General features: G+C 30.8%; 2 protein-coding genes and 2 long non-coding RNA genes across 5 annotated transcripts; all 4 read right to left on the bottom strand.

The window, feature by feature from the left end:
• Positions 1-1,257: 1,257 nt before the first annotated feature.
• Positions 1,258-2,910, bottom strand: LOC108472847 (probable terpene synthase 2). The gene is made up of 3 exons (XM_053021381.1): positions 2,737-2,910; positions 1,665-1,901; positions 1,258-1,575 (listed from the first exon to the last, which is right to left on the bottom strand). The coding sequence occupies exons 1-3, from the start codon at positions 2,908-2,910 to the stop codon at positions 1,258-1,260; spliced, it is 729 nt and encodes a 242-aa protein (XP_052877341.1).
• A 1,143-nt stretch (positions 2,911-4,053) lies between these two features.
• On the bottom strand, positions 4,054-5,192 carry LOC108472846 ((+)-delta-cadinene synthase isozyme A-like). Of its 2 annotated transcripts, none has more exons than XM_017774402.2 (2): positions 4,660-5,192; positions 4,054-4,458 (listed from the first exon to the last, which is right to left on the bottom strand). In XM_017774402.2, exons 1-2 carry the CDS (start codon positions 4,798-4,800, stop codon positions 4,171-4,173), a joined length of 429 nt encoding a protein of 142 aa, XP_017629891.1. In that variant the 5' UTR covers positions 4,801-5,192; the 3' UTR covers positions 4,054-4,170. The 2 variants fall into 2 exon arrangements, with proteins under 2 accessions (XP_017629891.1, XP_052878037.1); XM_053022077.1 differs by having other exon boundaries at positions 4,672-5,192.
• Positions 5,193-8,811: 3,619 nt separating this feature from the next.
• LOC108472796 (uncharacterized) lies at positions 8,812-9,894 on the bottom strand. The gene is made up of 2 exons (XR_001869601.2): positions 9,520-9,894; positions 8,812-9,054 (listed from the first exon to the last, which is right to left on the bottom strand). It is a non-coding gene; the product is annotated as an uncharacterized LOC108472796 (long non-coding RNA).
• A 2,670-nt stretch (positions 9,895-12,564) lies between these two features.
• Positions 12,565-14,272, bottom strand: LOC108472454 (uncharacterized). Its single transcript, XR_001869541.2, has 3 exons — positions 13,974-14,272; positions 13,189-13,674; positions 12,565-13,008 (listed from the first exon to the last, which is right to left on the bottom strand). It is a non-coding gene; the product is annotated as an uncharacterized LOC108472454 (long non-coding RNA).
• Between the last annotated feature and the right edge of the window lie 2,656 nt (positions 14,273-16,928).

Genomic DNA, 16,928 nt, shown 5'->3' with positions numbered 1-16,928 from the left:
GGCCAGAATGGCTTCTGGATCCCCTGATCTGACTTTGGAAATTCATTATAAATTAACCAGAGACATTTAGAAGTCATGCCATATATGTATAGATTCATTTGTGAGTCTAGTTTCTATAGAAACAAACGGCATCAGTATTGAAGCCCTGTACAGGGAGATATCCAAGTCGTAATGCATGAAGGTCAGTGTAGTCGCACCCTGTAACAGGGGAGACTTTAACTAATAAACTGTACTAATTGGCTTGACCAAAAATTATAGAAAAACAATTGTGGATGGATATATGAGTCTAGTTTCAGGGAAAAATTACGAAACTGATTTTTGAATTGTGGAACTCAAGTTATGATTTTTAAGGTGACAGTGACGCAGTTAGCCAGCTGTCTGGAAAATTTTCAAATGGACTGTGAAAATGAGTGGATTAAGCCCGTTAACTCCTCGTGTCCGACTCCGGCCACGGTCTCGGGTACGGGGTGTTACAAGTATATTGTTTTAACTCGACCTGATATTGCTTATGCTGTTAATCGGGTGTGTCAATTTATGCATGCACCCACTAATCTTCACATGGTCGCGTTGAAGCGTATTCTTCGGTATTTACGTGGTACTCTTTCTCATGGTTTGGTTTTTCACCGGTCTGAGCGTTTGTCTTTGGTTGGTTATGCTGATGCGAATTGGGGTCTTGACTTTGATGACCGTCAGTCTACTACAGGCTACTGTGTCTATTTTGGCCACACACCTGTCTCTTGGTGCTCTAAGAAACAACAAGTTGTCTCTCGATCTACGGCAGAAGCTGAATATCGTAGTCTAGCAGCTGCCACCAGTGATGTTGCTTGGCTAGTCTCTCTGTTAACAGAATTAAAACTACCATCAGCTGATATTCCGACAGTGTGGTGTGATAATTCGAGTGCGGTAGCAGTTGCAGCTAACCCTGTTCTGCACTCCAAGTTCAAACATGTAGAACTTGATTTGTTCTTTGTTCGCGAAAAGGTGGCAAATGGAGAGTTGATTGTTGGCGAAGTGCCTGGCTGTGATCAAGTGGCCGATATTCTCACTAAACCGTTGTCTGCGTCGTTGTTTACCCGTTTTCGTCAGTTACTTCGGGTCATTCCGCTTGAAGAAACTGGGTGAATGTTATAATATCTAAATAATACATGTGATTAATGTGTAACTAGCTGAGTTGTTAGGCAGTTATCATATTGGTATAAAGTTGGTATAATTGTTAGTAGCAGTTGAGGTTTTGTTTGTATATAAGTCTGTATTAAGCTAGTTGAAAAGATAAGAATAGATTTTGATAAGTTTTCTATCAATCAGCAAGGCAGTGATGCTAGTTTTTGCTGACTCACCAACTTGCGTATAAGCATCTTCGCCCTTGTAAAGGAGATCAATGACCCTTGCAAGGTTTAGAATTCGATTAAGAGCTGATGTTGGTGCTGCTGTTGGTTTCAAGAACTCTTCATTTATATCTTTCCATGCATTGTTTATTTGTTCGTATAACACATCGTATGCCTCTTCCATTGACACCCTGTATTGTTTCATGTGACACTCCACTGCTGAGGAAACATGTCCTCTCTCTTTCTCAACCTACAATAAACATAAATTTATTTGAGCTAATGTAGAATTGTGTCAGATAATAAAAATAAACAAATAAATTATTATTCCTTGTGGCCAACAATATCACTCATCAGACTACAAATACTGCTTGAAGCTCTGATAATCTTAGGGTCATTAAATGCCCAATTGAATGTCTCTTTTGTTATGTTATCTTCCATTCCAACAAAAGATGAAATCGTAAGATGCAAATAACCACAAGAAACTAATGCAATCGGCATATACTCCTCCATTGTTGGTATGTAATTTTCATGCAACCATTTGGCCTCAACAGAGAAAGCTTGACATTGTCGTTTCATCTATTAACAAACAAAGAAACAAAAAGTTAGCAAAAACCAACTAATGTAGCTGATTAAGATTGCAAAATAAGAATTTTTTTTCAAGAAAAAAAAGGTAAAGATCATATATACTGCTTCTATTGCGAGTTGGACACGATATGATTTTCCTCCTTTGGACATCAAATCTTCCATATCTTTATAAATATTTAAGGCTTCACTATACCACAACTTCATGTAGTCTTTGGTATCCCACCTACAATATATCATCCATTCAAATGGTCGATTCTCTCTATTATTCAATAAAAAACATTTACTTCTAATGATTTGAAGTAAAGGTGGATATATGTTTTCAATGACCTTTGAATTGCTTTTGTAAAGATTTTAAGTTCTTCATATGTGCCATATGCATCATAAATATCATCCAAAATTGATAGGAGGCATATCACTTTGGTAACAAAAGTTCTAGTAATGGCATAGTGGGGTTCAAAGTATACACCCAACATCCAAAAATAACATTCCACAAATCTATCCCTTATAAAAGGAAAATTGGTCGCAACATCTAACCCTTTCCACCACCTAAAATAAGAAAGAAGAAGAAATTATGATACATATATATATATATATATATATATATATATTATTAAGTAGATATGTGTATTGGCTAGGCTATGAATAAGAGTTTTATTTGACTTGACTTATGGAAATCTTTACCACTATCGGTTACCTGTTTATCTTGTTTATCTCCTTCTTGTGTAAATGTTGTAAGATTTTGAAATGTAAATTTGCAAATTTCATTAAATTTTCATCTTGGGTATCGTATCCTTCATATATGGAAATGTAGCTCCTAGCAATCAACCTCGGCAAGCTCTTGTGAAAGGGGTCGCTTTAGAGCAGTAGCAATTGGTGTGGAGAGAGGATAGTCTACCGTACTTTCTGCCAACTTCAGATGAAATGTAGTGAAGGAAAGGGCTTCTTCTAATATATTTTCCCCATGTAGTTGAAAGTGTGCAGCTTCATACAATTCTAGCATGCCTTTTACATCACCAATTAAAGATTCTTTGAAATTTCCTTTCTCATCTTTGAATTTGAATTTGTTAAATGTCTCTGCTTAATCATCAAACAATTTTGAGATATTATTTTCTAAGTCGCAATTTACAAATTTAAAAATGATTTATGGAAGGATTTGGATTTCAAAATCTAATCACCTTTTAATTTGATTATAATTTTATTAAAAGGATTTTGCAAATTTGGATCTACCGAAACCAAATTTGTATTCAATAATAAAATTGGTTCATTTAAGAGTAGAATAACTTTAAAACTAGTACTTAGCTCAATTACTTCATATAATCCAATATTTAAAATATATAAGTTGACTCAATCTAATTATTGATTGAAATAATTAAACCGATCAATCAATTGATTATATTAAAATAAAATTTTGATATAAAATAAATATTAAATAAAACATGTATTTGATTAAAGACAAGTGACCTGTTTGTCCACTATGGGTAGATTTAAAACCTCGATAGTGTGGTTAGACAGCTACCATGTCTTTATCTTGCATTGTTGTCAAGGTAAGACGTGGGTTTGAGTACAATGAAGTGTAGTATTCTCCTATTTAGGGGTTGGAAAAGGATTATGGATAGTTCTAGGTATTTTATCAAAAAGAGCCGATATGATATGAACCTATAATGAGAATAATGTTAAAAAATAGGTTAAAATCTAATCGCATATAATATTTTTTGGTTAAAATATGTCATAAGTCCTTATACTTTTCATGAACTTCTAATTTAGTCTCTATCCTTTTATTTCTAAGAATTTAGTTTCTCTACTTTTCATATTTTAAAATTTAGGTTCAATTGATGATACTATTAAAATTATTTTGTTAAATTCAAGTTTATTACTACATTTTTTTTTTAAAGTTACATGGCTATCGAGTATTTTTTTAGTTACATGGCTATCGAGTAATTAATCTTTATACTTTAATTTTATGATATTGAATCCTTGTATTTTTTTATTTAAAAGCTTCGTGTCTCCATCTAATTTTACCATTAAAGTATTAAAGGTAAAATAATTATTTTAGCCCTCAACATTTATAATTTTTTAGGTCTAAAAATTACTTTACCTTTGACACCATTAACTTTCATAACAAAATTAGATGAAAGGACAAAGCTTTTTAAATAAAAATACAGGGACTTAATGTCTCAAAATTAAAACATAGAGACTAAATTTTTAATTTTAAAATAATCAAAAATACTTTTTTTTTGTGACCACATTTGGTTTCAAAAAACTAAATCATACCACAATGAACATCGAAACCATGCTCTCTTAGTAGGCGAAATCGAACAGCAGTAGTGTAAAGATCATCACCATCAATCTCACTATGATTGCAATGATGATGGTATATAATTTCCGAGGCCTCTTCTATCTCTTTCTCGAAATGGTAAGCCACACCTAAGCGCTGGACTGCATCAATTATATGCAACTTTTGGGACGATTTATCCATATTTGCCACCAACATTCTCCTTACTTCTTGCTTCAATTCTTCGTACTCTTGTTGAGTTCCAGCATCCATATCCTATTCACATGTAAAGCTTTATATTAATTTTAAATTATTCACCTGCATGTATCCGACACATTGAAATGAGAATAAATGTACTTTTCAATTACGAAAATAGTTTTAAAAAATTGAATACATTTGTATGAAACACATATTAGCACTTACATCAAATCTAAATAATAATGTCACACAAACACAAATTAAAAGTGATTATCATACTTCTGAACATACTATTTGAGAAGGAGAAGAGAGGAAAATGTCCCCCCAAAAGCTAGGTTCAAAATTGGCCAAATGACGATTTTCCTTGGAGGTGTTACCATGTTGAGATGGAACAAGATTTGTAGAAATTGGAGAAGACATTTTGTTTAGTATGGTAAAAGCTGTTTTGAGTTTTGTGTGATCCTAATGCTTTTATGAGTAGCTTCTATTTATAGACACCATTCATTCAACACTTGAAACTGTTTTCTCAACTCAGATTGTTCCCTACTCTGTTTTCTCGACCATCCGTCCTCTCCAACACCATTTTTTCTCTCTTTCTTTGTTACCCTTTAAAATAGTCCAAATTCAATTATTGAAACTTTGTGGCTGAAAGTGTCTCAATGCGTTATTTACTATGACAACTTTTTAACACGTCTGAAAGTAGGAGAAGGTGACAAAAGGCAGCTGTAGCAATAGAGACCAGTTCATTTCAAGTGTTTCCTCAACTAAATGATTGTTCCCTACTATGTTTTCTCGACTAACCGTCCTCTCCAACACCTTTTTTTTTTTTTTCCCTCTTTCTTTGTTACCCTTTAAAATAGTCCAAATTCAGTCATTGAAAATCTGTGGCTGAAAGTGTCTCGATGTGTAATTTAAAATAGAGACCAGTTATTTTCTAGGGAAAGAAAATCATGGTCTTTTCAAGCTGAAAGTGTCCTCCCCAACACGTTTTTTCTTCTTTGTTACCCTGTAAAATAGTTCAAATTCTATTATAAATCCTTATACTTTGCTTAAGTTGCAGATTTAATTAATTTCAGTTTTTATAATTTTCGAATTTTGAAATCTTAATCCTAATTAAATGGTCCTGTTTTGTTAAATTTTGCACAGAAGTTCCTATAAAAATGGGAAATGCCCTACCTTTGAGTGCGGTTTGAACTATTGATTTACGTAATTGGAAGGAACTAATTAGGTTTACGACGAAACTCGATCACTGATCCAATTTGAGTACCTCTACAAGATAGACCTCAACAGAAAATTGAAGAGTAACGGCAGCAAGTGATTAAGTTCAGTAGTTCCTCATATAAAATTATTGACTCTAGAAATATACTAATATGGAGAAGACAAAATTATTTCAAGCTCCGACAGAACCAGAGCACCCCTTGTTTCAAAGAGAGGAGGACGAATTATTCACATTTCATTTGATGGTTAGATGCGAACTGAAAGCCAAGCAGTGTTAATTCTAAAGATTCCCCGGAGAAAAATAGAGATGTCTCCTACGTTGCCCATAATATGTGGAGGTATTGACGTAATTTCATAGAGTCATTCAGTCTGAATGCTACATGACCTAGGATGTAGAATATCATAACATGAGTGGTTCGACAAATTTGGATTCCTATATATTCACTCATGTGGTACTTCATTGTACAGAATATACAAGAATTATATGAATCCATTTGTATAGATATCATCATCTACATCCAGAAAGCCGTATGCTTTGGAAGAAGCTTATACATTTTGGGAAGGGGTTTTGATTGATCGATCAAAAAGAAGAATCTACATGAAATTTAATGAATCTATTGATATTATTGGTTGATTTTGTTTATACTAATTGAAATATGATGTATTAGTTGATATAAGAGAAATGAATGCTAAATATAAATATAAATTATGCTATTAGTTTTGTACTATGCGTAAGGTTGTAAATTTAGTTTATTTTCTCCAAATGAATTATTCTTTGATCTTATATTTTTAAATTTCCAAGTTTTAATTTTAATGCAACCTACAATTACCAAATCCATAAGTTGATTTTTTATGAGTAATATGTAGAAATAGCAAGTTGAATGATGTTACATATGAGATAATAAGTTTGTTGTATCAAAGTTTGAAAATAACATAACTTAACTTAATGAATTTATAACTACCATTCGACCATGACTAAAATTTTAAAATTTAAAAGTACAAAGATAAAAATAATTAAATTAAAATACAGAGACAAAATTCACAATTTACATATAATGCATAAACTAATATCAGATTTTAACTTTTAAAATACCAAGGCTTAGACAAAGATCAAAGAAAAACCCCAAACAGGCCGCACTAAGTCCTCGCTCATAAAGTCAAGCAAAAACACGAAATTTAAGGTATCTAGTTGATTTTGTTTGTACTGATTGAAATATGATGTATTGGCATGTATACAAGAAAAATGACTGCTAAAATATAAATATAAATATAAATATTTTTATTATTTATTTTAGATTTGCTGAATAATATGGTAACTTGAGATGATTTTATTGTCTAATTTATAAAATAATTTCTTTACTTAATCATTTCGAGTTTAATTCATGATGAGTTGTATTAATGAAGTTTATTAAATAATTTTATATAATTTATAAGTATTTTATCTTTTAAAATTTATTTATTCTCATTATTTAATATTTATAAATATTATAAATATCAATTTTTTAAAAATAACGATAAATCCTAAATATTACATTGAAATGGCTTAATACAACGTTAGTAATCCAACATCACCTTCCAAATTCGAGGAATCATTGCCACCTTACGTTGCGTATCTAATTTCAATCCACAAACACTTGAAGGTTATTATATCAACAACAACACCGCGCATTATCATTAAATTATGAGTAGTTTTTCATTTCGGTCATTTAAAATTTGATCCTTGAATTATTCGAAAGTTTCCATTTAAGTTATTGAATTATTTAGAAATTTTTATTTAAGTCATAGAATTGTTAATTTTTTTAAAAATAAATCCAAAATGATACATTAAAATACACCAATACAAATATCTACATTATACGTTTTTCTTTTCTCTTTCTTTGTTACCTTATAAAATAGTTGAAATTCAATTATTCATCCTTGTATTTTACATAAGTTGTAAATTCAGTTAATTTTAGTTTTATACTTTTTAAAATTTAAAATCTTAATCTTGATTAAATAGTAACGATTACCGTTGTTTGGTGAAAATCATTATTAGTCTTGTACTTTGTGTAAAATTATAGATTTAATCTATATTCTCAAATTGAATCATTCTTAGTTGTTATATTTCTTAAATTTCAAAGTTTTACTTTTAATGCAAGCTACAATTGTAAAATCCATAAATCAATTTTTTTCGAGTAATATATAGAAATAGCAAGTTGAATTTCTATTTTTATATCAATTATGAAAATTGTTTTAAAAATTAAATACATCTGTATGAAATACATATTAGCACTTACATCAAATCTAAATAATAATGTCAAACAAGCACAAAATAAAAATGATTATCATACGTCCGATCATACCATTTGAGAAGGAGAAGAACGGAAAATGTTCCCCCAAAAGCTAGGTTTAAATTGGCCAAATGACGATTTTCCTTGGCGGTGTTACCATCTTGAGATGGGGCAAATTTTGTAGAAATTGGAGAAGACATTTTGTTTAGTATGGCAAAAGCTGTTTAGAGTTTTGTGTGATCCAAATGCTTTTATGATTAGCTTCTATTTAAAGGCACCATGCTTTGAGGTTTTTCATCTTACTGCATATCTTTTAAGGGAAATAAAAGAGAATGTTTTACTAACTAAAGTCGCTAATCAGCAATTACAGCGCCTTCACGTGGTTTTAAAGGAAAATATAATTGGATAAAATTATTTCATTTATTATTAGATGAATCAATTTAGTTTTATACTGTTAAAAAAAATCAAATAAATCTAAATTGTAACACAACTAACATTCACTATATAAATGGAAATTGTTATTTTTTATTGTAGTTTAATTCCAATAAGCTATTGAGATAGCCATTCATTCAACACTTGAAACTGCTTTCTCATCTCAGATTGTTCCCTACTCTGTTTTCTCGACCATCCGTCCTCTCCAACACCATCTCTTCTCTCTTTCTTTGTTACCCTTTAAAATAGTCCAAATTCAATTATTGAAACTTTGTGGCTGAAATTGCCTCGATGCGTAATTTACGATGACAATGTTTTAACACGTCTGAAATAGGAGAAGGTGACAAAAGGCAGCTGTAGCAATAGAGACCAGTTCATTTCAAGTGTTTTCTCAACTAAGATTGTTCACTACTCTGTTTTCTCGACTAGCCGTCCTCTCCAACAACTTTTTTTTTTCCCTCTTGTAATAAGCCCATTTCGCCCGGGCCCGTTAGAATAAAAAAACAAGAAATAAATAAACCAAAAATAAATTAAAATAAAAAGCCAAAATAATAATTTTTTTAGTCCAAAGTCTATTACCACAAACCCACTGGCCCAATAACCTTAACCTAAATGCATGGACTCAATAGTCCAATTCTAGCATGGACCCAGTTGCCCAATTTCAGGACTAGCCCAAATAACCTATCATATTTGGGTTTCTGGAAAAAAAATTTCTCCCGTGCTGCGACTCCCGTGCCTGGTTTCCTCTGTACAACTATTTCCACGTCATTCGAATCAACGAGAAGAAATCAGCAACAATGTACAGCAAATCACAGCAAGCAGAAAAATATAGAGGAAAATGGGGTTGTAATTTCATTTCATTTTTTCGGCTATAAAAGGCCAAGAGAATCAGTGTAAATTTTACGGATACTGAATACCAGAAAAGGCAATCAAAAAAAATATCAAGAGGTGATTTTAAATTTCGTTTCCTTTCTTTTAAGTTTTTTTTCCCCTTTTTATTTGTTTAGAATTTTAGCATGGAAAATTGAAAAAGGTTACCTAAATCGATGCTGATGAGAGCCCAAACACCTCAGAAGCATGGAGGGTCGGGCAAGGGTCGAATGGTGTTGAAATCCTTTTCATTCTTTGAATCTCGCTTCGTTTTTTTTTTTTTTTTTTGAAAAAATATAGGATTTGAAGTTTTTTTTATAAAGAAGAAAAAGAGGGAGAATATACTTACCAAATCTCCACGGGCATAGTAAAAGTTCTCTGTCGTTGGCAAGTTCATGCCATCGTCTGCGCGCTGTCGGCCACCGGATCTGGTGGTGGTTCGGCTGCTGCAAGCTTGTTGATTGAAACCCTAGCTGAAAGGGTTAAGAATTTTGGGGGTTTTGCTTAGAAAAGTGGTTTTGTAAGCTTTTAAAATATATATGTATAATAAAAGTTATATTAAATTTTAAATCGGCGTAATTAAGGGGGGGGAAAGAAAAACCCATGCGTTGACTGATCCATACGCTGGATCTGCGCATTAACACCTTAAATGGGTAATTTTCGTGGCCAATCCCTCCAAGTTACGCCACCTTTAATTTAATCCTATTCTATTTCTTTCATCTTTGTCCAGACGTTTGCACGCCATTCTAATTTAGTCCGTGCCTGAGTGCTGTTTTTTTTTGGGTTGGGAACATTTCACTTTTAGCCCTTGTGCATTCATGCGCCTTGCATTTTGGTCCTTATGTCAGTTTCATTAATTTATTTTATTTATTAATTATCTCTGTTAGTTTAATTTTATTTCAATTAAGTTTTTTTTCATTTCAATTTGTATAATTCATTATTTTTTATATTCATTTAGCATTCATCTCTTAATTTTTTTATACATTTTAAATTACTTTGATAAATTACTTTGTTTTTATTATAAAAGTATTATTTTAAAATCACCTTTTATATATCATATTGTTTTAAAATTTTGTACAATATTTAATTTAAATTACCTATATATATAATTTATATTAAAATTAGTTTTATTTTATAAACATTATTAATTCTATGTTATTTTATTTATATAATTTCTTTTAGATCTATTTATTTGTATCTCTTTTAAATTTATTATGTATATAGTTTATTCTTTAAAAACATATTTTATTATTTCTTTGTTATTTAAGATTATTATATATATATATATATATATAGTTTTATTATATATTGGTTTGTTATTCTTTCATGTATATTGTTTATTCTTTGTTATTTCATTATATCTTCATTATATATTTTTTATTGATTTTTTTATTATTGTATGTATATTATCACCTTTAAATATATATGTTTTGTTTTTAAATATTTTTGTATGTTATTAACTCCAATTTTTTCTTTCACAATATTTATTTTAATAGTCGTTTACATATTCTTAGTTTTGTTTTTATATATGTAAATCATTTCAAACCCTATCATGTGTTATTCATTTGCAAATTTTTATATATTTAATAGTTTTCAAGTTGTTTCCATATTGTTTTGTATGTTATGTGTTGTTTTAGTTTTTATGTTATTTCATGTATTATTGTTTTATATTGTTTATTAATCTTTTGTACTATTATTTAAATTTTTGTTCATTTATGTTCAAACTTGTTATATTTTCTTCTAATTTGTTTCTTGGATGTGAGCTCATTGCTATTGTGTGCATGTTAATTTGTTCTTTTTGTTCACTTGTATAATATTTCATCTATGTATATTAATCCATGTTTGTAACTTTGATTTTTCTATATTATTGCATTGTGATTCAAATTTTAATGTTTTGATTGATATTAGCCGTCTCGTTTTTATTTCAAGTGAAATCAGTGCGTTTTGAGCTAGTTTATAATTGTTTACTTAAAAAATTTTAAAATAAGGCAATGTTCAATGTTTGGGAATTCGAAAAACAGTGCCCTATCGTGCTGGGTTTCAGTTTTTCGTTGGATTAAATAATTGGACATCCTTTTGTAAATTTCAACGATTGAGCTTTTGGAAGTCAAAAAATAATCGTGTTTTCAAAGGTATAAAGGATCGTGTCCTATCGTACTAGATGTGATGCTGTATTCTTTTGAGACAAGAGAATTTTGAAGACTAACCTGAGCTATTCAAATGAGCTATTCAAATGTTTTAAAATGAATCATATTTCAATTTTTTTTAAAAAATTTTAGACATAAGGGCAACACTTAATCAATTTGGTACCAATTTTGAGTGTGATGAGGATGTTAACCCTTCCTCATACGTAACCGACTCCCAAACCTATTTTTTAAATTTACGTAGATCAAAATTGATTTAAATAGAATAAAATATTTTATTAAGTGATCCAATCACACCTAAACAAAAAGATTGATGGCGACTCCACATTTTATTTTAAAAGTTCATCCTCGTTTTTTTTCTAAAATAAAAAATAGTTTCGACACCTTTTTCTTTGTTACCCGTTAAAATAGTCCAAATTCAGTCATTGAAAATCTGTGGCTGAAAGTGTCTTGATGTGTTATTTTAAATAGAGACCATTTCTTTTCTAGGGAAAGCAAATCATGGTCTTTTCAAGCTGAAAGTGTCCTCCCCAACACGTTTTTCTTTTTATCTTTCTTTTTTACCCTGTAAAATAGTTCAAATTCTATTATTAATCCGTTTAAGTTGCGGATTTAATTAATTTTAATTTTTATACTTTTTGAATTTTAAAATATTAATTTAATTAAATAGTAACACCTAAATTTATTTAGTTAAATTTTATTATTAATTTTGTACTATGCTTAAAGTTGTAAATTTAGTTTATATTTTACAATTGGATTATTCTTAGTTATTATATTTTAAAATTTTGAAGTTTTAATTTTAATGCAAACTACAATTGCCAAATCCATAAATTGATTTTTTTTATGAATAATATGTAGAAATAACAAGTTGACATAACTTAACTTAATGAATTTTAAAATAACATAACTTAATGAATTTAATGGCTATCATTCGGCCAGGACTAAAATTTTAAAATTTAAAAAGTACAAAGACACAGTACAGAAATAGTAGACATGTTTAACATGCATTTTTATCAACAGTAGCAGAAGACAAGTTTGTCATGTATTCGGTTTATTAGTACAATAAACATGTTGTTCAAACAATCAATATTTCAATAATACGTGTAACACAATTTATCAATAATTCAATCATACACAACATGTACTTAATCACATATCATTCATGCATTCAGTAATTCGATAAAACGAGTAAAGATAGAAATTTATCAGCAATTCAGACATTGAAGGCATGTATAAATCACATAGCATACTTATGTAGTAGTAATCGAATCAATCCATCATGGATTCTAGCATTAATATTAAAATCAAGGGCTTAATTGAATAAAATAAATCACTAAAATCAATTCGAGAACCACTCAAGGTCTAATTTGCACAAAACATAAAATTTGGGGTAAAATTTAAGAAACAGAGGCATATAGCCTTGTGGGTCAGACGCCCATGTGGTATGGCTCGGGCCGTGTGGCCAGACCGTGTAGAGGGATCTAAGCCATGTGAGAAGCAAAAATTTTAGGGTTTCAGTGGCACATGGTCGTGTGAGAGGCTGTGTGGTCCACATGGAAGGCCCACGAGCCCGTGTGGAAGGTTGTGTGGTCTGTTCTAGACTCGGTTTTGCCTTGATTTTCTTATCAAAGAACACCCACCTATTATCGAAAGACGGAACGACATCCCTCTTGTTCAAACCTTGTCTGGCATACCTGAATTGAGTTGTTCAAATGACAATTACACAAGAATCAATGACGGATTTCAAGATTAAGCAAGGTTAATGGAAGAAATCGGAAAAAAAATCATGATAGATAGAATTCGAAATGAAAGTTTAACAAGATACGACACTTTTTCAGAAATTGAGTTCTAAAAATTGGATCAACTAAACTTACCGAACTTGGATGAAAAGACCGAGATTATTGACGATAATTTTCAACAATTGATAGAAAATAGATTAACAGTATTCGTTTTGATTTGGGATTTGCAAAGCCTGAGCTGCTACACAAGCTTGATTTATTTTTACCATATTTAATATATATACTATGTAATAGGCCAATTTTGGCCCAACAGAAAATAAATAAAATAAATAAAACCAAATTTTTAATAGTCCAAGTCCCTTTGTTACAACAGACCCAAAATATAAAATAGTCCATGACCCAACAACAAATGTGACCCAATATTATAAAACTAGACCTAACCCAAGACCTAGCCCAAAATACAAGGCCCAAACGGCCCAAGGCATTTTAGAAACAGAAACCCTAGGGTTTCTCCCCTTGTGCCGCAGCCAAAACCCCAGCCTTCAGCTCCGTACAACTGCCACGCGCGACGTCCATACACCCACGCCAAGTGCCATGTCGTTGCTCCAGCGGGCCATGCACCTGTAAAAAGAAACAGAATAACAGCAAGGAGGGGAGCAACAATATACAGCAAATTGACAGCAAATAAACAGAAAGATCTAAGGAAATTGATTTTTATTTTCTTTTTATTTATTTATTTTTCTTTATTCGGCTATTAAAAAAGGACCGAGTGTAATAAATAGAGGGCTGGATTTTTTTGAATAGAAAGAAAACCAAGAAATTATTCAAAGAGAAAAAGGTGATTTTCGATTGTTTTTATTTTTCGAGTTTTTATTTGATTTCGGTGTGAAAGGCAATAAGAAAGGGAAGGAACCGTTCACCTGAGTCCTCTTGGTCGTGCCGTCGGAGAGCCTTCTTCGTCGTTGCGATCGGGTTCAGCAAAAGGGCCAAGAGTTCTTTTCCTCTCCTTTTTTAGTTGCCAAGGGTTTAACCTTCAGAAGTGCTTCAAAATCGGAGCTTAAAAACCCATTCTCCGCAACGCCGGCCATAGGCCACGGCGGCGGTTGAAGAATGCCGAGGGAGGCCCTTTCGGCCGAAAGAAAAGGGATGGGAGAACTTCAAAGTTTTAGGGTTTTTTTAGAAGAAAATAGGTATTAAAGTGATTTTAAAACAAAGTTTTGATTTAAATAGTAAAGAAAAACGGCGCCGTTTTAAAGGGTGTTCACAGAGGCCAAAACGACACCGTTTTGAGCCTCTGACCCGTGACCCAACCCGATCGCCCTCAGGATCTGCATGTTTCTGCGGTGAAGGGGTATTTGCGCAATTATTCCTTCCCTTTTTGCACTGACATTCAATGAGGCCCTATTTACATTTTCTTTGTCCTTTAAATTACCCTTGGAATTTGCGCATTGTTTCAACTTAGTCTGCGCCTAAGCGCTGTGTTTTGGGACCGGAAACATTTACATTTTTAGTCCTCATACATTCGTGCGCATTGCACTTTAGTCCTTATTTCGGCTTCAATGGTTTATTTTATTTATTAATTATCCCATTTTAGTTTGACTTTTTTTCAATTAAGTATTTTTTCATTTCAATATGCATAATTCATTTTTTTAGCATTCATCTTTTAAAAAATTATTTAAATATACATTTTGAATTACTTTAATAATTTACTTTGTCTATTTTTCATTTGTTTAATTATATAGTGATTATTTTAAAACTCTCCTTTATATCATGAAGTTTTAAAATTTTGTATAATATTTAATTTAATTACCCTTATATATATATAGTTTATATTAAAATTAATTTTATTCTATGTACATTATCAATTTCATGTTGTTTTATATTTATATTTTCTTTTAAATCTATTTATATATAATTTATTTCTTTTAAAGATCCTATTTTACTATATAGTTTGTTTTTTAACACTCTTATCCATTATTATTTTTATATATGTATTATTTATACTAAGTTTTTCACTTTATGTATATTATTAATTGTTGATGAATAAATCTTACTTCAAACTATTTTGTATGATCACCGATTTCATATTATATAGATTGTTATTCCTTTGTATATTTTTATATGGTTGTATTTATATAATTCATTTATGTTAAAACTTTCTAACATGTACATTATTCATTTTAAAATCTTATATGGGCATACTTTATTATTTTTATGTACATAATTATATTATTTTTATTTATTTTAGTTTTAAGTTGTTTTGTCCGCACTAATTTTAAATTTCTTCTTATAATACTTTTTGAAATTCATTTATATGTTGAACTTTATATTTTATGTTTTATTTATTTTATTTTTATTTATTTTATAATTTATTTCAAATTTTTGCATGTGTCATTAGTTTATATACATATAATTTACTTTTAAATTGTTTTTTACAATGTCAATTTCAAATTTATCTTCCTTTTTATTATTTGTTTTAACACTGCTCATTACCTTTTAAAAGTTTTTTGTTTCATTGTTTAAATAGATTTTTTATTCATTAGTCTTTATTTAGAAATGTTAAATAGTGTATGTTGTAAGATTATTACCATTAGGTGTATTTTGACTACATATTTGTATCTTTGTATTATTGTCGATAATTTGTATAATATGTTATCCATGTATATTTTTCATATTTGTTACTTTGTTCTTCATTCCCGTGCATTGTATTATAATTGAGATTGCCAACTTATTTGCCTAAAATTGAACGTTTCATTTTCTTTACTTCAAACAAACCAAATAAATGTATTTCAAGTCCGTTTTTATAATGGCTCCTATCTGAAAGCTTCTTTAAAAAAAAAGGTAATATTTTGTGTTTGGAAATTCCTTTTAATTGCATGTTTTGAAAATCACAAGATCTCAGTTTTGAGGGTTTAAAATGTTGTATCCTAACTGTACAGCCCAAATTCTGCCCGGGCCTAAAACAATAAAAACCAATAAAACCCAAATCCCAAACAGCCCAAATTGCAAACAAAACCCAAGACCTAACCCTAGCCCATAATATTTTTAGAAAACAACAAACCTTAGCCCCCATAGCCTAGCACCGCACCACCCCTAGCCTGCTGCCACCACCATTGTCACCTCACCACTTGCCACTGCTGATGTTGACCTTTTGAACCTGTAAAAGAAAGTAAAAAAGCAGAGACAACAGCCCAAGCAGTATAACAGTAGGAATAGAAAGAAAAAAATCAAATGTAATCCATTTTCGGCTATAAAAGGCCAAGATCTATCAATGTAAAAAGGGGTTTTTCGAAGAATCAATAATAAAAAAAGGTTCAAAAACAAAACAACAAAAAGCAAAGAAAAACAGATCTACCAAGGTGTTTTTATTTTTTCTTTATTTCTTCTTTTTTCTTTTCGAAGCATTTTTTTTACATATTTTTAATAAAAAATAAAAGAAAAGGACAGGGTTCACCTTCTTATTTGCCGGAGAAAGAGAAACCGAAAGGTTTTCTCACTTTTGCCCGATTTTGGTTGAAATCTCGGTGTTTATAACCCCATAACAAGGTTCTATGCGAGAAGGGGATAAAAAAGGGCTCTTTTTTATTTCGCCAGCCACCGTGGACGGTGGTGTCGTCGCCGGCGACCGGCGGTCCACGGTGGAGTCGATGCCAGAGCTTGACCGGACTTGGAGAGAGGAGGAGAGAGCTTAGAGCTTTCTTGAAGTTTTTTTTTTTTAGAACAAAGATAGAATGATTTTTTTTTTTTTGCAAAAAATGACTTAAATAATAAATCAAAACGGCGTCATTTTGGCCTAAACTCATAAGCCTCAAAACGACGTCGTTTTGTCCTAACCCGATTCAACCCAACCTGACTCGTCCGGCCTAGGGTAGCGT

The sequence above is a fragment of the Gossypium arboreum genome, chromosome 11 (assembly GCF_025698485.1).
Source record: "Gossypium arboreum isolate Shixiya-1 chromosome 11, ASM2569848v2, whole genome shotgun sequence".
In the NCBI taxonomy this organism is placed as follows: Eukaryota; Viridiplantae; Streptophyta; class Magnoliopsida; order Malvales; family Malvaceae; genus Gossypium; species Gossypium arboreum.
The sequence above is the reverse complement of the archived record's forward strand: the minus strand, read 5'-3'. Positions and strand labels throughout refer to the sequence as shown.

Coding starts and splice junctions, on each gene's coding strand:
- LOC108472846 (XM_017774402.2), bottom strand. CDS start 4,800: ATGTCTTCTCCAATTTCTACAAATCTTGTTCCATCTCAACATGGTAAC. Junction 4,459..4,659: donor CTCAAATAGTATGTTCAGAA/GTATGATAATCA, acceptor ACATGTGAATAG/GATATGGATGCTGGAACTCA.
- LOC108472847 (XM_053021381.1), bottom strand. CDS start 2,910: ATGCTAGAATTGTATGAAGCTGCACACTTTCAACTACATGGGGAAAAT. Junction 1,902..2,736: donor TTTCACAAGAGCTTGCCGAG/GTTGATTGCTAG, acceptor GTTTGTTAATAG/ATGAAACGACAATGTCAAGC. Junction 1,576..1,664: donor GTAGTCTGATGAGTGATATT/GTTGGCCACAAG, acceptor TGTTTATTGTAG/GTTGAGAAAGAGAGAGGACA.